At 36.5% G+C, this 22232-nt stretch overlaps 2 protein-coding genes across 2 annotated transcripts; one reads left to right on the forward strand and one right to left on the reverse strand.

Moving 5' to 3' along the window:
* Positions 1-3293: 3293 nt before the first annotated feature.
* LOC138881475 (uncharacterized) lies at positions 3294-3941 on the reverse strand. The gene has a single exon (XM_070161703.1). It carries the CDS (start codon positions 3939-3941, stop codon positions 3294-3296), a length of 648 nt encoding a protein of 215 aa, XP_070017804.1.
* A 4702-nt stretch (positions 3942-8643) lies between these two features.
* Positions 8644-14571, forward strand: LOC104222898 (uncharacterized). Its single transcript, XM_070161704.1, has 5 exons — positions 8644-8708; positions 9482-9611; positions 12989-13174; positions 13376-13411; positions 13459-14571. The coding sequence occupies exons 1-5, from the start codon at positions 8644-8646 to the stop codon at positions 14569-14571; spliced, it is 1530 nt and encodes a 509-aa protein (XP_070017805.1).
* Positions 14572-22232: the final 7661 nt, after the last annotated feature.

The following is a 22232-nucleotide window of genomic DNA, read 5'->3' on the forward strand; positions in this document are numbered from 1 at the left end:
TTGTAGCCCAAAATAGTTTACAGAATGGGGCACTCCCTACAAAGCGAACAAATGAAGGTTTTGACCCTAACGCTTACAAGCTATTTGCAAAAGCTGGATGCAATCCCAATGAGCCGTCAAAGTTAGGGAAGCTCCCATTAGAAGCTGCAACGAGGCAACCACGTGAAGGTTTGGAATACAAGCAACTGTCACTAGTGCTCATCTCCATAAGAAGGTCGAGTAGCAATTATATCATTGTTGAAGACGAATCTTCCACTTCCAACAAACCTTCTATATTTGATCGACTTGGAAAATCACCTGTGAAGACCTCCGTATTTGAAATATTGGGTCCATTAAAGAAGGGGAACAAGTTCCAGAGAAATTTTCAAAGCATAAGAACACCTGTTTCGCCTAAAATCCAGAAGATCTCTAAGGATTTCCAAAGTTTGGTTCCTTCTAGAATAAGGCGACAAACCAAACTTGTGGTTTCAGGTAAAGAAGTACTGAAGGTAAATCCATATACTATGGTCTACACTAAGGAGCGTGACAAAGACGAAGAAGGTGTGGGTTCTTCATATCATGTTATTGTACAAGGCGAGAATGGTTTTCCATCTTCAATGGAGGATAATGCAAAATTGGAGGATGTTTCACCATGTTATCACATATCCTTCAACGATGGGGACCTCAAGAATATTAAGATGCGAAAGACGCTCCACCCGAACTTGAAGAAGGGGTGAAGACAACAGTTGATACCTTAAAAGAAGTTAACCTTGGCACCGATGAGGAACCAAGACCCACTTACCTAAGTGCTTTACTAGAAGCTAATGAAGAGAGCACTTATATTGAGTTACTCAAGGAGTTCAGGGATATCTTCGCTTGGAGTTACAAAGAGATGCCTGGCTTGGACCCTAAAGTAGCAGTCCATCACCTTGCAGTCAAAAATGGTGCTCACCCTGTTAAACAAGCTCAAATACGTTTTAGGCCAGACTTGGTTCCCTTGATTGAAATCAAAGTTAACAAACTCATCGAAGCTGGCTTTATTCGTGAAGTTAAATACCCAACATGGGTTTCAAGTATTGTCCCTGTAAGGAAGAAAAATGGCCAGATTCGAGTGTGTGTTGACTTTAGGGATCTTAACAGTGCATGTCCGAAAGATGAGTTCCTATTTCCCATTCCAGAACTGATGATCGATGCTACTACTGGGTACGAGGCAATGTCATTTATGGACGGTTCATCGGGCTATAACCAAATTCGCATGGCACCAAAAGATGAAGAGCTGCATTCCGTACCCCCAAGGGTATTTATTGCTACAAGGTAATGCCTTTTGGCTTGAAAAATGCTGGTGCTACTTACCAAAGGGCTATGCAAAATATTTTTGACGATCTTCTCCATAAGAATGTCAAATGCTATGTTGACGACTTGGTGGTAAAATCAAGAGAGAAGGGCGACCATTTAAAAGACTTGAGAATGGTGTTTGAGTTGCTCCGGAGGTACCAACTTAGGATGAACCCATTGAAATGCGCCTTTGCAGTTACTTCTGAAAAGTTCCTTGGTTTCATTGTTCGACATCGTGGGATCGAAATTGTTCAAGCCAAAGTGAATGCCATTTTGAAAATGCCCGAGCCCCGCAATATTCATGAATTGAAAAGTCTGTAAGGAAAGCTAGCATACCTTAGAAGATTCATCTCAAACCTAGCTGAGAGGTGCCAACCATTCTGTCGCCTTATGAAGAAAGGGATGAAGAAAGGTATCCCTTTCAAATGGGACCAAGATTGTAGCAATGCATTTGAGAGCATTAAATCCTACTTGATAAAGCCTCCAGTTTTGGCAGCCCCTATACTTGGAAAGCCGTTGATACTATACATTTCAACACAAAAAAGGTCTGTTAGAGTGCTACTAGCCCAAGAAAATATTGAAGAGAAAGAAAACTCTCTTTACTACTTGAGCAGGATGATGACACCAAATGAGCTGAATTATTCGACAATTGAAAAGTTATGTTTGGCGCTAGTCTTCAATCCAAAAGTTGAAGCACTACTTCCAAGCTCATGTCGTTCGTTTGGTTTCTAGAGCAAATCTTATCAAGTTCGTGATGTCAAAGCATGTCCTTAGTGATCGACTATTAAGTTGATACCTCCATTTTTCTTGTAGGTTCCGTATACAGTTTAGACTTATGCGGTCCAGGAGTGTAGCAACATGCAGTTTAGGCTCGTGCGTCAAGGAGCATTGAAACTTCAAGGATAATACTTCTTTAAGAACTTGCCATTGATAGGGCCGATTCTCATGCCATCTGCATCAACCAGCTTGTAAGCCCCACCTGAGTAAGCTTCTTATACAACATATGGCCCATCCTATTTTGAAGTGAACTTTCCCACAGATTTATGGGAAGTAATTATGGGTCTTCGTACGGCAAGGACTTGATCTCCTACTTGAAAGGATCTCGGGCGAACTGTTTTATTGAAGGCGCGAGACAATCGAGCTTGATAACATTCAAGACTCTATTGAGATTCCAACCTCTTCTCATCAAGAGCCTCCAACTCTGTTAATCGAAGTCGAGCATTTTCTTCCTCAGTGATCCCTTCTTGGATAGCCAGTCGTAACGAAGGTATTTGACAGTCATGTGTCAAGACGGCTTCGACTCCATAAACGAGTGCATAAGGAGTCGCCTATGTTGACGTGCAGTAAGTCTCCCTATATGCCATAAAGCTTCTTCCATATGGTCATTCCAATCTTGTTCGACTTTCTTTAACAAGTTGCATACAGTTTTGTTGAATGCCTCAACTAGACCATTGGCGGCAACATTATATATCGAAGAGTTATGTTGCTTGAAGACAAAGAGATCACAAATCTTGTTCATCAGCCTATTATCGAATGGCTTTCCATTATCCATTATTATGTAACGAGGAATGCCAAAGCGAAAAATAATGTTTACTCGGATGAAACTTACAACATTTTCCTTCTTTACTTCCTTAAGAGCAACAGCTTCAGCCCATTTTGAGAAGTAGTCAGTTGCAACCAAGATGTATAGGTGACCACCAGAGGACTTTGGCAGTGGTCCAACAACATCCAATCCCCAAGCGTCAAACGTCCAGGATGCAACAGTTGGGTGCAACACTTCAGGAGGTTGATGAATAAAATTCGCATGAAATTGACAAGCCTTGCATCTTCGAGCATAGTCCAAGCAATCCTATAATCGTTGGCCAATAGTATCTCATCCTTTTTATATGAAAGTGGAGCTTTGGTCAAGACTGGTGTGACCCATATACCCCAGAATGCGCCTCTTGCAAAGCTTGGAGTGCTTCATCTTCCCCTAAGCATCACAAGAGTACTCCCTCGAATGATCTTCTATATAGGGTATCTTTGTAGTAAAGGAAGCGAGGTGCACGACGACGGATTTTAGTTCTTCTCCGCGGATTTTTTGGAAGTATCCCATAGCACAAGTAGTCGATAATGGGGTGTCTCCATTCTTCTTTCTCGACTTCAGAAACAGCGACAAGATGCTTGAGTTCATTTTCTTCACCTTCAGCCTCATTTGGCAGCGGTACTAACCATATTTTGCAGACAGCAACTTGTGCTTGATCGGGCAGGGTTAAAGATGAAGCTAGGGCAGCTAAAGCATCCGCCTTCTTATTTTCTTTCCTTGGCATATGCTGAATAGTCACATCACCGAGCCACCCCGTTAACTTTTTAGCGTAATCATGATATGGGCGTAGTTCAGGCTTCTTGACCTCGTAACTACCTAAAAGCTGATTGACCACTAACTGAGAGTCACCAAAGACTTGCAATTGCAACCGCTTCATTTCGATAGCCATTTCGAGCCCAAGTATTAGTGCTTGATACTCAGCAACGTTGTTACAGCAAAGTTGCATCAACATAAAAGAGTAGGGCAGAACTTCACCTTGAGAAGTGACAAATACTACACCAGCACCAGCTCCTCCGCGATGTGCAGCACCATCAAAGTACATCTTTCATTGAGGCTGAACTTCGATGACCAGTTCACAGTTTAGGGTAGTTCTACCTGTATTGATTATCAGCTTGAGGGGGAATGTTAATCAGCAGCTAAGCAACCAGTTGATAGTTAACTGTAGTTAAATTTAATGTAATATTAACTAGAGTTCGAAAGCTAGTTAGTTAGCAGTTAGTTAAGTCTGTTAGTTAGTTAGACAAGTTAGTTATAGTATGTTTGGCCAAGCTGGAAAAATCTGCTTATTTTGAGAAGTGCTTTTCGAAAAGTACTTTTGAAGAGAAGTAGTTTGTGTTTGGCTAATCAATCTAAAAAGAACTTTTGAGAAATAATTTGTGTTTGGCCAAGCTTTTCAAAAAGTGCTTTTAAGTATCAAATTACGAATAAGGACATGAAGAGATCTACTTAATACTTAATAGGTAATATTATATGAATAAATAAATAATCTCAAATATTTATTATTAAAGATAAGAATTAAGTTTTTTCATTTTATTTAAGTGAAAAATAAAAATTAAATTTAAAAATACTTTAATCCTTTCAAGATGATTTAAATATATCAAAAAATTATTTGACAAATATAAAAGCATTCATCTCAAAAGTCACAATATATTAGAAAGTTATCCTAAAAATAAATAAAAAATGTTTATACATTAGGAGAGTTCAATAATAGAATCTCTTATTCTAAGTATTAGGTTAAAATAAGTAAGGTTATTTTGATATGGGGGTGGCAAGTGGGTCGGTCCGGGCCCTAAACAGGCCATGTGAGTTTGTCTCATGGGGTGCGGTCCCGGGATAAACGGTCTTTTTATTGGAACCGGCCCGGGACCGGGCCCACGAACTCATGATTCGGCTAAACGGACCGGCCCGCGTGCTAAGTGGTCCCAACGGCTAAATAATAATTTTTACAAAAAATAGAAATTAGAGATAAAAAGATATTAAAAAAATATCTAAAGCAATTCCTTGTAAATTTATTATAGAATTATGACCTAATTTTTTAATTCAAATTTAAGGACAAAAATATTGTAAAAATATATTCAAAGCAGCCCCTTATAATTTTATTATAGTGATAAAAAATATGGCAATATCCTTTTTAGTCTTCCTCCCCCCTATGGAATGAGCACAATAAGGTGCTAATATCACTATTGAGAAGAAAAAGGAACTAATCAAGATGTGCCAAAATACAAGTTACATAATACATACTAATTTTTGTTCATATAAGTTACATGTTATCACTTACAAACTTCATAAATCCTTCAAGGTTTGGAGAAATTTCCGTTGGTGGTGGCGGAAAAGTAGCTTGGTCGTTTCCGCTTCCATTATCGAGCGAAGCAGCATCCTCTGCAAGTCTAGCTAGCATTTCTTCGTAAGCTTCATCTTTCTCTGATTGTGATTCAGCAAGTCCAAAATTTCTTCTTTCCGAACAGATCTAATCTCTGAAAAGTACTGATTTTTCAAAGCTCTCCCTCATAGATGCTCTATAATCACCGATTTGAAGTCTTGCTTGACTGAACGAGCTCTCTGATGCCACTGTTGAAGCTTGAATAGTTAAAATATCTCGGGTCATCCTTGAAAGAACCGAAACATATTTTTTTTGTCCTTCCACCATTTTAAAATATTAAAGGAGCTATCGGGATTCACTGCCTCAAGTTGCTGCGATAAATAAAGTTCAAGCTCATTTTGTTGTGAAAAATCATTACTACTAGAACCAAAAGAACCCCTAAATGCCGCCCAAGCACTAAGTCCTCTTACTCCCGCAGTTCATTTAGAAGATTGAGAATCAGAAGAAGAAGGAGTTGGAACATTTGGTCTAGCATGATTTAATGCAACTAGATAAGCATTATAAATAGTTTGAGCATTTATTCTAATTGAGGTTATTGCTTCCGGAAGTTTAGGCAACTCAATATCTTCAAGTGTTAAACCAATATAAACAGTTTCATACCAAAATTGAGGACCTCCTAATTTCATACAAGGATTTAACAAAGCAGCAACACCATAAATAAGGGGAATAGGGAAAAAATTATTTTTTAAACTTTTTTCTCATAGAATCAAAAGCAAGTTGATAAATTTCCCCACCTTCTAAAAAATGAGCAAACAAATTTGCAAGTTCTTTAACATAAACTAAACAGTTAGAAATAGTCGGATAATATTGCCCAGAAAATTCATTTGTAACAATATGAAATTTTTCTAAAAAAATCAACAAGTATTTTAACATTAGCCCAATCCCCATTCGAAAGGTAATCGCCATCATCACTTACATGTGCATTAAACATTGAGTTTATGAGGTTTCTATATTCATATGCAACAACCAAACTTTCATACATGTAATTTCATCTAGTTGGACAAGGTTTAGGAACATTTCTTTCTCTTAAGCCACATTCATCACATCTTTTAAAATATTCTCTAAGTCTACTTCTACGGTTTGAATGAAAAAGCCAGTTAAGAGCTATTTTAACCTTTTCAATTTGAATATTTAAAATTCTCATATCATCACCCACAATTAAATGGTAAATATGACAAATACATCTAACATGAAAAATATTACTAAATGCAGAATTTAGCGTAGTGCTAAGCAAGTCTATAGCATTTGTATTATTAGTAGAATTATTCATTGAAACTGACATTATTTTATTACGAATGCAAAAATATCTGCAAATATCAGTAACTGTGCTAGTAATAAATTGCTCTGTGTGACGTGAAATAATTATTCTATAAGCAATTAAGCGCTTTTGCATTATCCAATCATCATCAATTCAATGACTGATAACAGTAAGGTAATCACAGTCATTGCCACTTTTACCAATATCAATTGTAATAGCAACACGATAATTTATATGAGTAAATAAATAGCGCAAATATTGTTCATATGCATGCTTATATTTATAAATATCGCTCTTTACGGTTGTGCGAGAAAAACCTGTATAAATAGGATTAAAAAAATTTCTAATATAATGCACAAACGAAGGGTCAGAAGGAAAACTATAGGGTAAGTACATAACAGTTACCATTTTTGTCAATTCTTTCCGATTTTTTTTGGATCATAATATAAAATACCATTGTTAACGGTGTTAATTTACGGTTGAAATTGATTTGAACCGACTAGGGTCAACCTGACTAGGACTAGGTACACTTTTCCCCTCAGCCAAAGCTTTCAGACGTTCATATCTGACTCTATCTTTAGGGTATTTTTTTATGTGTCTAGTCAAAGTCCCCCTCCCCCCAAACTCCCGTGATCCAAATATTTAAAAGCTACCTCTATACCACAAGTTTTACACTTAGCCTTATTTTGTGAAACTAGTTGAGTAAAAAATAGCCAAACAGACCGTTTGGTAGGTTGTCTAGAAAAAGTAGGGGCAGTAACAGGAGTATCGGATGGGTCATCATTTGAATTAGCAGGTTGGGTTAACATCAGGAGCAGGACTAGTGGGTGTATCATCATCTGGTTGAGTTTCATCAAGATCAATCTCCTCATCATCATTTTCATCAATAGTATTATAATTATTAGAATAGAGAGCATTCATTAATTCATGGTCTAAATGTTCACTGGGTGCAATATTATGGTAAAATTAACTCTCGGCAAATTTATAATAAACTATTATTGGTATCAAGAATAGCAAGTGTAGGACGGATATAGGGTTTGGTTCGGGGATCCGGGGGCAGGGGAGGAGGAATAACAGTACCACTATATTCGCCAGTGTTGAATTTTCCCTTATTCTTATTTTTACCAAAAATATTTCTCAAGGAAGACATCTTAATTAATCAAGAAATAACAAATAAATAAAACAAACAAAACTATAATATTAAGACTTAAGAGTTGACGAGTTTACCGAATTGACGAACAACTTGTTAAAAATTGATTATCGTTAAAGACTTGAAGACTTCAATTCACCAACTTCACAATTTTTTTCACAAATTGTAACAACCTCAATATTTTTTTTACTATTTTTGGAATAAAGTAAGCAATAGTAGCAAGTATAGAAGAAAATTATAGAGAGATTGTGATAGATTGATATAGATTTTTTGTAAGAAAAATGAAAGAATGAGGGGGTATTTATAGTTGAAAATAGAGAAAAAGTATAATTATAAAAAGTTTGGGGTTAAAGCAAAGTTGGGGCAAAGGGGGATTAAATGGCTATTTTTTAAAGCCCAACAGCTCTTTTTTTAAGTAGCCAAACGACTAATTTTTTTTAAAAAAAAAATTACCGTTGGGCCCGCCAAGGGACCGAACCGGTCCTGGTCCGGTCCCTTAGCGTGCGGGCCCAGTCCTTACGGTTCCTAGGCAAGAACCGGCCCACGAGACCGGCCCAAGCCCACCTCTAGTGGTCTTATCGGTCCCAGCCCACTTAGCCTACGGGCCTTGATCGGCCCAACTGCGACCATATTTTACTAAGTCAAAACTACTTCTACTTCTTCTTCTGCTTCTAAAACTACTTCTCTTCATCCCAAAAGTACTTTTTCCCCCAAAAAAACTTGGCCAAACACTGGTTAAGTTTAGAAAAAAAGTGATTTTTGAGAAAAAAGCACTTTTGGGACAGGGAGAAGCTTGGCCAAACAGGTTATTAGTTTAAATAGCGGCCTTCAGGGGCGGATGTACATGCTAATTTTAGGTGCTCAAGCACCCATTGACCTTGATATAAATTATGTACAGCTATAATAAAAATATAAGAAATAGGATATAATATTTTAGCGAGCACCCAATAAACAAAATGACTTATGGGTGTTCTGGTTCTGATGCGGGAGCTAAAGCCTTTCCTGAGTGCAAAAGACCCAGGTTCGAATTCTGTCACAACACCTCTATATTTTTGAATTTCAGTTTTTTGTCTTTTGTGGAAATTTTTTTCACTTTTCCTATTCCCTTTAGGTTGTTAGCGACTTTTTTAACTTTTCCCCGCTTTTGAACTAAATTTTCCATTTTTGGTTTTTTTTTCTCCTTTTCCTATTTCCTTTCACCTTTAGGCTTTATTATATTAATTATATTTAGGAATAAGAAATGCCATCTTTCTAGGAAACTACAAAACTAAACCCTTCTTGAGTTTTTGCTCATTAGGAACGTAGAGTAGGGAAAAACGACGAACAAAGTAGGCAGAACAATTAGCAAACTCTTCGGTCATTCACAACAATCTCAAAATCAGAACATAGCACAAGATAATAAGATTTGGTATTTTTATTAAAGTAAGAGATTAAAAATATTCTGTAGAAGGATTTTGAATTTTTTTCATGCTTATTATTTATTCTTTGAAAGCAGATTCAATGAAAAATCTTATCTTTGTTACCAACTTGCTTGATTCCAAAACTTAATTTTGAGAATAGATGCATGTTATTAATATTGGTGGGTTGTGAGATTGATGAAATTGTGCCCATCAGCTCATTGCTTCAGAAATTTGTAAGTTTTCATCTTATCTTTCGAAAAATTAAATAGTTATATCGTTATTGCCGTGTTGTTTGTGCTGTTGATTGAGGGGCATGGTTTTTCCAATAGAAATTAATCAAATTATGTGTAGTAAATTTCGGATGATATTAAATTGAACTAAATCTTGTTTGTAGGAATTCTTCATCAATATTTTGTGTTGAGATGGATAAGTTTGTCACAAGATCAAAAGTTGGGCAACCAAATTCCAGTTCTACTCATCCATCTGTTGCTTCATCCATAGCTCCAGAAATTCAAAGGGATATTGTAACGACCCGGCGGGTCATTTTAAGAATTTACGCCCCGATCCCCTATAAACTGTTTTCCCCGTGTTTGTTTCTTCTATTGTGAGTTGCCGGGAGGAATTATTTGGAGTTTCGGAGAGTTTTGGGACACTTAGTCCCTAAATGAGAGCTTAAATTTTGGAAATTTGACTGTAGTTGAAACAGTATGAAGACGGCCTCGGAATGGAATTCCGATGGTTCCTTTAGCTCCGTTGGATGATTTCGGGTTTAGGAGCGTGTTCGGATTGTGTTTTTGAGGTCCGTAGCTAATTTAGGCTTGAAATACTGAAAGTTGAATTTTTGAAGTTTCCGGTTCGATAGTGAGATTTTGATCCGAGGGTCGGAATGAAATTCCGGAAGTTGGAGTAGCTCCGTAGTGTTAAATGTGATGTGTGTGTGAAATTCAAGTCATTCCGACGAGGTTTGATAGACTTTTTGATCGAAAGCGTATTTGTGAGTTTTTGAAGTTCTTAGGCTTGAAACCGATGCGAATTGGTTGATCCGATGTTATTTGAGGTGTTGTGGAGATTTGTATAATTTTGGACAGTGGTATATGACTTGTCTATGTTTTTGGTTGAGGTCCTGGGGGCCTCGGGATGATTTTGGGTGGTTAACGGGAAGTTGGAAAGTTAGAGTTTGCAGCTGAAGTCTTTGGGTTGCTGTCATAATCGCATCTGCAGTTGAGAGGCCGCAGATGCGACTCCCGCAGATGCGGAGTAAAATCGCAGAATCAGCCAAAAGGAGAGTGAGCAGGAACCGCAGAAGTAGATGTGTTACCGCACCTGCGTGACCGTAGATGTGGCATATGGGTTGCAGGTGCAGAGAGGGAATTTTAATTGAGAACCGCAGAAGCGGTTCCCTTGACCGTAGAAGCGGTATCGCAGATGCGAAAATTGAGTTGCAAATGCGACTTTGCTGGGCAAAAAAATCATAATTCAAGGGTTTAGTTTCAAAAAGTTAGAAATTGATTTGGAACTCGGGAGAGGGCGATTTTGGGAGGAATTTGAAGAGGAAATCAGTGGGTAACAATTCTTTAACCCTTTATAGTAGTATTCCATTAATCTATTGTTAGTTTTGTCATTTAATTTCGGATTGGAGATGAAAATTGGAAAAAAATTGGAAGAAAGTTCTTAGACCTAGCATTTGAATTTTTATTGGGAATTTTACCTTGGATTTGGATAATTTTGGTATGCATGAACTCGTGAGAGTATAAGGATTCTGAAAATATAAATTTTATCCGATTCCGAGATGTGGGTCCGAGGGGCGTTTTAGTCATTTTACCTAATTTCACGTATTAGCTCAGAATTTATTTGTAGAATCATTTACTTGAAGTGTTATTTACATTATGCAATTGAATTGAATAGATTCGGGCCATTTGAAGTCGAGTACTCGCGGCAAGAGCGTGGTTTCGGGTTGATTTTGAGCTGGTTTGAGGTAAGTGGCTTGCCTAACCTTGTGTGGGAGACTTTCCCCTTAGGATTTGGTATTGTGATAATTGAAATTCCTTGTACGTGAGGTGACGAGTGCGTACTTGTGCTAATTATTGGAAATTCTATTTTCACTAAAGTAGCTTTAAATGTGTTTTTCCTTTCCTGCTTATACTACTTGGAATTTAAGCCTACTGTTAGCTTAGGGAAGCATGTCTAATTGACTTAATTATTTTATTTGCTTAAACTGCCTTATTTGTATTACGTGAAGCATGCTAGGTTAGATTTACCTGTTTTACCTTGGTATGAAGTTGAGTTTAACTGAGTATTCTTTGTGCTATTGTTGTGTGTTTTACTTTGGGACTATGGGACGGCATCCCGGGAGATCCCTTGTACGTATTTATGGTTTGAACTGAAGTGCAGGATACCGAGAGATCCCCAACACGTATATTGAGGATACCAAGAGATCCCTAGCATATATTGAGGATACCAAGAGATCCCTAGTATATATTGAGGATACCAAGAGATCCCTGACATATATTGAGGGTACTAAGAGATCCTCGGGGTACTGAGAGATCCCCGGTTATTATCTTTGTGAAGAGTGGTATTTTTTGTGATTGCTTTTGTCTCTATTTCAGTTGTTGTTATCCTTATTATCCTGTATTAATTCTTACTGTTATCTTTCAACTGTACTGTTTTATCTTATACTGTTATACCTTATATCTCATTTAATCTCAGTAGGCCCCTGACCTTCCTCGTCACTACCCGACCGAGGTTAGGCTTGGCACTTACTGAGTACCGCTGTGGTGTACTCATGCCCGTTCTGCGCATGTTTTTCATATGCAGATCCAGGTACCTCTACTCAGACTTATCACGCGTGAGACGAGGCGCTTGTAGAGACTCCGAGGTATATCTGCCGCATTCGCAGACCGAAGAGTCCCTTTCTACTCTCCCTTTTTGTATTAGCCCTTCTGTACTTTCGTTTCTTTGTTAGATATTCTAGAGTGATGCTTGTAGACATTCAAAGGCTTGTGATCATGAGATTCCGGGTTTTGGGAAATGTTATTAGTTTCGAGGGTTGTTATTGTGTATGACGAGCGGCATTTTAAACACTGTTTTATTTCATTATTTCAGTTTTTAATTATTTCTTCCGCATTGTTAGGCTTACCTAGTCGTAGAGACTAGGTGCCGTCACGATGGTTCACGGAGGGTGAACCAGGGTTGTGACAAGTTGGTATCTCTTTCAGATCATAATTTAGGATCTCCCAATACTGACCTGGGGGATAGGAAGTCCATTGCAGAATATAGCCCTAATATACGAGATGAAATTAGAAGATATTATATTCAAATGGGACCTTGTCAGCCTACGAGTCATGATTTTCCTAAAACTAAGTTTGGAAAGACAATGCGTCAGTTTTATCTTGGTTGGTTTAAGGGTCAACATTCAAAGTGGTTGGACTACAATATATCAAAAGATGCTGCATATTGTTTGTGTTGTTATTTGTTCAAAAATGAACATAAAAGTCATGAAAATATGGGGGATGTTTTTACAAAAAATGGCTTTAAAGGTTGGAACAAAACTATGGAAAGATTTAAAGCTCACGTTGGAGAGGTAAATAGCATCCACAACAAGTGTTTCAATAGGAAGATTAATTTAATGAATCAATCACAATCAATTCGCACTTATTTTGAAAAGCAATCCGAGAAATAAAAAGGTGAGCTTCGGCATCGCTTGAGTGCTTCAATCGATGTGGCAAGGTTTCTTTTGAGACTAGGATTGCCATTTCGTGGGTACAATGAGAGTCAATCTTCTACAAATAGAGGTATCTTTCTTGAACTCTTGCAATGATATGGAGATATTGATCGGGATATTGGAAGCATTATATTAGAAAATGTTCCAAGAAATGAAATGATATGTTCCCCAATTATTCAGAAATATATTGTTGATGCTTATTCCAAAGAAACAATCAAAGCTATCATTGAAGACTTGGATGGGAATTTTTTCGGGATACTAGTTGATGAATCAAAGGATATATCACACAAGGAGCAAATGACACTTGTTTTGAGATATGTTAACAAAGAAGGCGAAATAATTGAGAGATTTGTTGTTATTATTCATGTCAATGATACAACTACTCAATCATTGAAGAAGGAAATCGACTTTTTTCTTTCGAATCACTCATTAAGTCCATCCCAAATACGTGGGAAAAGGTTATGATGGAGCTAGTAACATGCAAGGAGAGCTACGTAGTCTTCAGACTTTGATTCTGAATGAAACTCCATCAGCAATTGTATTTATTGTTTTGCTCACCAATTGCAGTTAACATTTGTGGCACTTGAAAAGAAGCATTCAGATGTAGATGGCTTTTTCTGTATAGTTACTAATGTGTTAAATATTATTAGATTAAGCGCAGGGATTCTCTTCGACAACATCAAGCTGAAAAATTAGAGGAATTGCTCATATCGGGTGAAGTGCATACTAGACGAGGATTAAATCAAGAACATGGGCTTCAACGACCAGGTGGTAATCGTTGGGGTTCTCATTATAGAACGTTAGGTAACCTCATTGTCCTATTTTCATCAATTATTCATATTCTTGAATTTGTTGCTCGTGAAGGTCCAAATTATGCCGATAGGCTTGTTGCTGAAAGTCTTATGACTAAGATTACGGAATTTGAATTTGATTTTATGTTGCACTTGATGTGGAAAGTTCTAATGATAACAAATGATTTGAGTTCCTCATTACAAAGGATGGATCAAGATATTGTCAATGCTATGGAACTCCTCACTCATACAAAGCAAAGATTAAAAATGATGAGGAATAGTAAATTTGAATCATTAAGGGATGATGTCTCGTCATTCTGTGGTAAACATGAGATAATGATCCCGAAGATGGACGCTCTCTATTTTCCTGGGAAGTCAAAGCGTAGAGCTCTTGATGTTACATACTCTCATCCTTTGCATGTTGAGATATTTAATGATGTTATCGATTTGCATCTTCAAGAGCTAAGAAGTCATTTTGATGCTATGAGTACCGACTTACTTCTCGGTATGGCTAGTTTAAATCCACTTAATTCATTTGGTAATTTTGCGAAGAACAGGATAACGAAGTTGGCTGAATATTATCCGAATGAGTTTGATAGCAACAAGCTCCGGGATCTTAGTTTCCAGTTTGACAGTTTTATAGTTTATGATCGTGGTCCTGACAAGAGGTTCTTCAACCTGAAGGGAATTAGTGACCTTTCTAAAGTGTTGGTTAAGTCAGACCTACATCAAACTTGGCCACTTGTGTATTTGCTTATCAAGTTGACTCTCATTCTTTCTGTTGCTACTGCTTCTGTGGAACGGGCTTTCTCATCCATGAACTACATAAAAAATGAGCTTCATAATAGCATAGATGATGAATTTTTAAATAGTTATTTAGTTTGCTATATAGAGTGTAAGATATTCTCAACTGTGAATAACGATGGCATTATTCATCATTTTCAACATATGAAAAGTCGTCGATCACAGTAGTAAATTGTGACCGAAGTTCTTCTTGGTTATGATAATACTATTAATAGTTCATTATGACTTGTGACTAAAAGTATTTGTTAGTAATGATAATATTATTAGTAGTTTTCACATTAACTCTTTTTACTCTTGCATTCGAATAGTTGCGCACTTTTACTATGCGATTGATAACAACTTTATGTTAAAGGAAGTAAGCTCCCACGACCTTAAAATCCTAAATCCGTAACTGGCTGCTTTCACTATACAGAGACTCACTTTTTCAGAAATGGAAGTTGTTCTTCTCTGATTTTCTCTTCTACTAGATAGTTCTTCTTAGCTTCGATTTTCATATCCACGGCAGCTATAGTTGTCCAACGGGACAGGACGTCCCGGTCCCGTCCCGTCCCGTCCCGCTTCAAGTTAAATGGGATGGGCCAATGTTAAACGGGACACGGGATGGGACGGGACGGCCATTTCGTCCCGTTTGTCCCGTCCCATTTCATCCCGTTTCATCCCGTCCCATCCTGTCCCGTCCCGTCAGTTTTTTTTTTTTTTTAAAACTAGCTGTTGGGCAACAACTTAAATTGCAAAAATAGCCGTATCCAACGGTCCAAACATCCCCTATCCCTCTCCCCCCGAAACACCCCCTAACCCCCCAAACTTTATTAAATTACACTTTGGCCCTAATTTCTACTATAAATACCCCCCATTCTTCTTCATTTTCCCACAAAAAATCAATCTTCTCTCTCAAATCTCTTACACTCTAATATTCTATCTATATTCTATATTATTCTCTCAATTTTGTTACTATCAAGTATCAAGTATCAAGTATCAACTATCAAGTATCAAGTGATAACTTTCAAGTATTTGGGCAAATTTTTGGAGCAACTTTCAAGCTTCAAATTAATTCGTCAAGTATTTGGAGCAATATTTTGGGCAATTTCTTCAAGTTTCAATATTTAATCACGGTGCACTCATTCCATCTCCTAATTTTAATATATAATTTTTGGGTATCATTTTAGTGCTTAATTTTTGTGTTTACTTTACGTGTAATATTTTCGTATTTCATTTGTGTGTTTAATATTTGTGTTAGATTTTTTAATTTAATTTCGTATTTAAATTATGGCACCTAAAAATGTATTTGGTATTTTTAAAAAAAGCAGTAAAAAAATAGTAAAGGTGAACGTAGTACTAATCCTAATCCTAACCCTTCTCCTAGATCTAGAATTAGAAAGCATATTGATAAAATGACTCATGTTGATGAAACTCCATTTTCCCAACCCCCCACATTTTATGATGTTCATGTCGGAGAACAATTAGAACATGAAACTTTACAAAGACAATTTGGCAATGATATTTTTTTGAGGATGAAGAAAATGAGGAAGAAGAACTAGATGAAACACCCACTAGTCCCGCAATACAAGCTCCAACTCAGAGTCAATCTCAGTCTGGAGCTGTACCCCCGTAAGGGGTAAGCCTAAGGCTGAACGTCCCAAAACATCACTTGTATGGAAATTTTTAAACATGATAAAGTCAATCATCGTGCTATATGTGAAAAATGTAAGCAAGTATTTGCACACACAACAAGTGGTGGGACGAGGGGGTTTAATTAGACACTTAATAAGGGATCACAAATCTTTATGGATACAAGCTAACATAGAAGCCGGAAAAATTATAGATCCTACCATTAGTACTGAAACTCCTAGTGGATCTGGTTCTGATCAAATTCAACAACAACTTGACCCTGCTTCTGATCATGTTTTACGCAAATATAACAAAGATAGAGATCGTGAGAACTTAGCAAAAATGGTGGTTGTCTGTGGCTTACCTTTTACTTTCCCTTCTCACCCTACTTTTGTGCATTATATACAAGAAACTTATAACCCTGCTTTTCAAGGTTTTCCTAAGACCACGGTTAGAAATGATGTTTTTAAATTTCAAACCGAATATCTTCAGTATATTCGTTGTGTATTTTTTCACTTAGATTGTAAAGTGTCTATCACATCTGATATAGGTCGTAGTCCTAATGGTTGTGATTATTTAACTGTTACATGTCATTGGGTTGATCATCACTGGAACTTGCAAAAACGTATTATTGGTTATAAATTTGTTGATTCAAAACACACTGGAGCATATATTGCAACTACTGTTCTACAAATACTTGATTTTTATGGACTCATTAATAAAGTTTTAACTATCACCTTAGATAATGCTTCTTCTAACACAACCGCAACAAATAGCTTAAAATCTAGACTTTATCCAATTAATCCAACAATTTTTCATGTTAGATGTGCATGTCATATTTTTAACTTGGTTGTAAAAGATGGTCTTAATTTATTTTCTGATGCTTGTAGTAAAATACAACATGCTTGTGGCTATATTTTTCGTGCTCATAAACAAAGTAGAATTCGTGAATTTGCTCAACAATGTGCTAGTGCTAACCTTCTATTTAGAAAAGTTCCAAAAGATGTTTGTACTAGGTGGAATTCTACTTATGAAATGCTTAAAGTTGCTTATGATTATCGGATGCCTATCCAAAAAGTATTTAATATGCATAATGCTCATCATGTTGATCAAATTATTGATTCTGATTGGGATGAGATCAGAGAGCTTACTAAATTTTTAGAAAAATTTTATTATGCTACAAAACAATTTTCTGGTATATATTATCCTACTGTTACACAAATATTATGGTATATTTGTGGAATTTCTGTTGTATTTGGTATGTATAAAACAAATCCAACTTATGCACCGGCCATTAAAGAAATGATTTTAAAATTTAAAAAGTATTTTTTTCCCTATTCCCAAAGTTTATTTAATTTCTACTCTACTTAACCCATCTTTAAAACTAAGAGGTGCAAAGGAACTTGTTCGTAAAATTTATGAGAATTTAGAAATTCAAGAAAATGAACAACCATCTCTCGAAAACTGCCAAGCTAGCATATATTCTTATGCTAGATCAATGTTTGATAAATATAAATCTATGGATACAACTGGTTGTGAAACTGCTCTTTCTACTTCTAAGTCTAGAGAAGAAGTTTTATGGGAAGATATAGATGATATAACAGGTTTTGATTCCTCTATTGATGATGAACTTGATTCTTATCTTAATCAAGGATTGAAAAATATTAAAGACGAAGAAGGCAAAGAACAACTTTTGTCATGGTGGAGGGAGCGTGACAAGGCTTTTCCAACACTTTCAATTATGGCCCGAGATATTCTGGCTATTCAAGCATTATCAGTAGCATCGGAGAGTGCTTTTAGCGCGTAAGATTTCAAATTGGAGATCATAGACATTCATTAGCGGAGGACAGTCTAGAGATTTCCGTATTATTCAGAGATTGGATTGATGCAGAAAGAAGAAATCTTGGTTTTGAAAAATTAACCACTAGGGAAGAAGAAGAATATAATGAGATACTAACCACTGGGAGCGATAATGGCATGGAGCTCATGGAACATCAATCAACATTGCCAATTCCAGCAGAATGTCCGAGAGATATTATTGATAAGTTACAAAGAAGCTATATAGGAGCTTACAAATATTAGTATGATAATTTGTAATTGGCTACTAAGAGGCCTAATTCAAACAGAACGCTTCCTAGAAGGTGGCTGCGTAGATTAGGTGCTCTTCAAAAGAATTATATTTGTATTTGAGATTTGAAAGTTCTATTAATAAAATAAAAGGCTCTAAGCGTTGAATTTTATTTATGAATTGTCTTAGTTACTTAATAGTTAATACTTTGAAATTATATTAAATAAATTATAACTCTATTATAAATTTACAATTACTAGAATATTTCATTACAAGTCTTTTGTTTTAATATTTTATAATTCTTTACTTAGTTTTCTAATTTTTATTTTAACATAGTAACATTTAAGTTTATTAAATAAGTCAAAAATCTAGCCGTTGCAAACTTTAAAAATATAGTAATTTTCAAAAACCTAGACGTTTTTTTAAAAAAAAAATACACTTAAGGCCCGCGAACCCGTCCCGTTCCATCCCTTCCCATCCCGTTTGTTAGCGGGACGGGATGGGACGAACGTTTCGTCCCGTTTGTCCTGTCCCGTTTCGTCTTGTCCCGCCACCATCCCGCTTAAATGTCGTCCCGTCCCGTCCCGTCCCGTTAATTTGGTCCCGTCCCGTTGGACAGCCAAATAATTATATTTTGGTCAACAAGACATGGAGTTTTAGTACTGCTGTATATTTTTTTTCTGTTTTAGTACTACGAATTAACAAAAATGTGGATGAGAATTCTACCGATTACCAAGTTGTTATTTTCCGAATAAAATATCTCTTTCCACTAATACTAGTACATCGTTTAATAATTTTGTAAATACCATACTGTGAGATTGAGAATAAATGTGAATATGATGTTTAACAACAACATATCTGGAGAATAGTGTTGATTACCCTTTCTTTTTATTCAAAATAATTTTTGATTAGGCATGGTGTTTAAGAAAAAGTCTTTTCATACATGCTAAAAGTGTTAATTTACTACTCACGATCTTGAAATAACATTTTTATGGTCATAAGAATATGTCAACAAAGATAAAATGAAAATTTAAGTTAACAATATTTCAAACAAGAAATGTATTATTTCACTCTCTGTTATGAATATGTCAATAAGATAGGATGTGCTTGGTACGAAGGAAAATATTTTTCAATTTTCTCATATTTGATTGACTTAAGTATTTTGAAAAATATTTTTCCCATGAACTCATTTTCTTCTAATTGGAGAAAAATATTTTTCCTGTCAAAAGAAGGGGAGTCCAAAACGCTTTTGATGTTTTTTTGGACAAAAATCACTTTTATACTGGTTAAAAAAAAGTTACATAAATGAGTAAAACGCAGTACTATACTGCAAACTACATTAACGGAAATTAGTCCGTTAAAGTAAAACGCAATACCATACTGCGTTTTGCTTTATTTTTTTTATTTTTTTTGTAATTCGCAGTACCGTACTGCGTTTTACATCAATTTTTTTTTGTAATTCGCAGTATAATACTGCGTTTTATAAAGCTGTTCGCAGTATTATACTGCGCTTTACTCTGGTTTTTGGCCCACCAATAATGAACTGACATAACAATAATTCAATACATAAAACGTAGTATTGTACTGCGTTTTACATTCGGACTTGCCTTATTTAAAGGCGTTTCAATTTTATGAAAATTCATTCAATCTTCAAACTTACGTTCATACTTCTCTCTTCTTCTTATCAATCATTTTTTTACAATGTTTGAAGTGACAAAAATAAGGGTTTCACTATATTGAGGGGGGGGGGGGGTGAGGTTGTGTTGGAGAATAACTCTGTGAGGTATAGCTCACCTCAACAATGTCATGTTAAATTGCCGCTTACTATGGAGTACGATAAATTGGTATCGTTGTTACGTAAAAAAATGAATGAGAGGTGGCGTTCGGTTAACCTTAAAATAACCGGTAGATTTTCGTATTCACTGACTCCGCAGAGGTTTGCTTATTATTCTGAGTTTAACATCGAGGATGATGAAACTCTTAGAGATTTTTTGCGGATTCCGGATGAATATAGGGAATTTATTGTAATAAAATTATTGGAAATGTACGTCAAGGTGGAAGACGTTCCCAATAATGAGGGCGTGCATAGTAGGGATAACCCCCAGTCATCGGGTGGTTATTCTGGAGCAGTTTTTGCCGGACAGATTGCTGATGAAAGAGCTTGCCTTGATTTAAACTTGTCACCACCAGCGAATGAGCAGCTGCAAAATAATTTTTCGACTTTATATAATCAACAAGACGACTAGTAAACTTCAAATAAAATTATGTTCCACAATTTGGAATAAGTGAAGAAAAAGCTGTTTAATTGTAGGAAAATGTAAATAAAACATTACTACAGAACAAACACAAACATAACAGGACAACATAATAAAAATACATGAAATATGAAAAATACACTAAACACATACATGCCAATGTTTAGTCCTGGTTGCCATTTATTCTCCGCTCCAACCACTTAAATCGTTCTTCCATTCGTTCTTTTTCTTCTCTACCTCTTTCAGTTTTGCCTTCACCTCCGCAAGTTCCCGTTTATATTTTTCTTTTCGTTCCTTTTGTGTTTCACAATTCCATTGTGCTTTCCATTTTTCTTCTCCCACCTCCTTCAGTTTCGCCCTCATTTCTACAATAATTCTATCGCTTTCTCTTTGTGTTCCTGTTGGCATAAACACATATTATGAAGAAACTGCAGTTGTTCTCTGTAGCATTCCTGATAACATGGTTCATCAACCCATTCCTCAAAATCACAAATAGGTTCGTCGGGAACCTTGTATAACTGGTTCATACAACACCAGTAGCGGCGTCCAACTTCACCACCGTCCCAACAATTTTGCATCGAGCATTCTTTTCCACAGTTGCACTTTGGTGGATGAAGAGGTTGAGCCATTTAATGAAATATTTGCTTTTAGTAAAAAAAAACCTTACTTTTAATGAAATATTTGCTTTTACTAATTTTTTAGCACACAAAATAACTACAATGATGCCGTTATTTATAGGCAAAAAATTTAATACATAAAGCGTGGTATAGTACCACGTTTTATGGAGTTGTCTTGTCGTTCTGAAAAAGATGAAAACCATGTGAAAAAAGCTGGTTTATTGCAGAAAAATTTAATACGTAAAACGTGGTATAGTACTGCGTTTTATGGAGTTGTCTTGTCGTTCTGAAAAAGATGAAAACCATGTGAAAAAAGCTGGTTTATTGCAGAAAAATTTAATACATAAAGCGTGGTATAGTATTGCGTTTTATGGAGTTGTCTTGTCGTTCTGAAAAAGATGAAAACCATGTGAAAAAAGCTGGTTTTAGTTATCCTTTGTGCAGTGATGGTTTTAGTTCTACTGTTTGTTTTTGTGTTACGTTTGCAATGTTTGTGTTTCTTGTGTACTGTTTAAGTAAACTGCTGTTCAAACGCAATTAAAATAAAAATGTTGTTAAAAGATAATTGTTATCATTATTTACATAATGCACTATTTACACAAACTAAAAACCTAAGTATATCAGTGAGTCCCGCAGCCTGTGTGCTTCAGTGCTGCTGCTGGCCTGAGACGCATCCCCTGTCGCCCGGGTGCACTATTTGGATCATCATCATCAAGCCGCCTCTTTATGTGAGGATGTGCAGCATCATCGACACAACAACTGGCAGGATGCCGTCGGGCCGTCAGCAACCTACAAAACAAGTACTAAACTTAGCAGGTGACAAAGTATATTTGTATTGTACGTGTTATGTCAAAAAATATATTCCCACCGTGGTCTCGTCGGCTTCCTGAATATATGCATCCGTGGTGTCCTCATCAAAGCATGTAGTGGCCTCAAAGATGGGCTGGGACGAAGCCTTCATAAAAACCTTAAAAATTAATTAATGGCAGCTCATTAAGGAAAAGAAAACAAATTGAAATTTTAAAGTAATACAAACATACCTGCACCTGTAGTAGATCTGCATCAACCGCCGGGGATGAGGCATAACTCAACCTGCACCCGCTATCCACGTCCCGGGTGGGCCGATCCTCAGCTGCGGTAGATGGGCATGCAAAGTACTGGTATACATCCCCGTCGAATGTACCCGTGATCGACAATGCTCCTGACGGGGTGACCTGCGATGCTGGCAGAGATAGCTGAAGGTTGTACGAAGGCATGCTGCTGGAAGGCTCATCTTCCCGA

The sequence above is a fragment of the Nicotiana sylvestris genome, chromosome 11 (genome assembly GCF_000393655.2).
Source record: "Nicotiana sylvestris chromosome 11, ASM39365v2, whole genome shotgun sequence".
Lineage (NCBI taxonomy): Eukaryota > Viridiplantae > Streptophyta > Magnoliopsida > Solanales > Solanaceae > Nicotiana > Nicotiana sylvestris.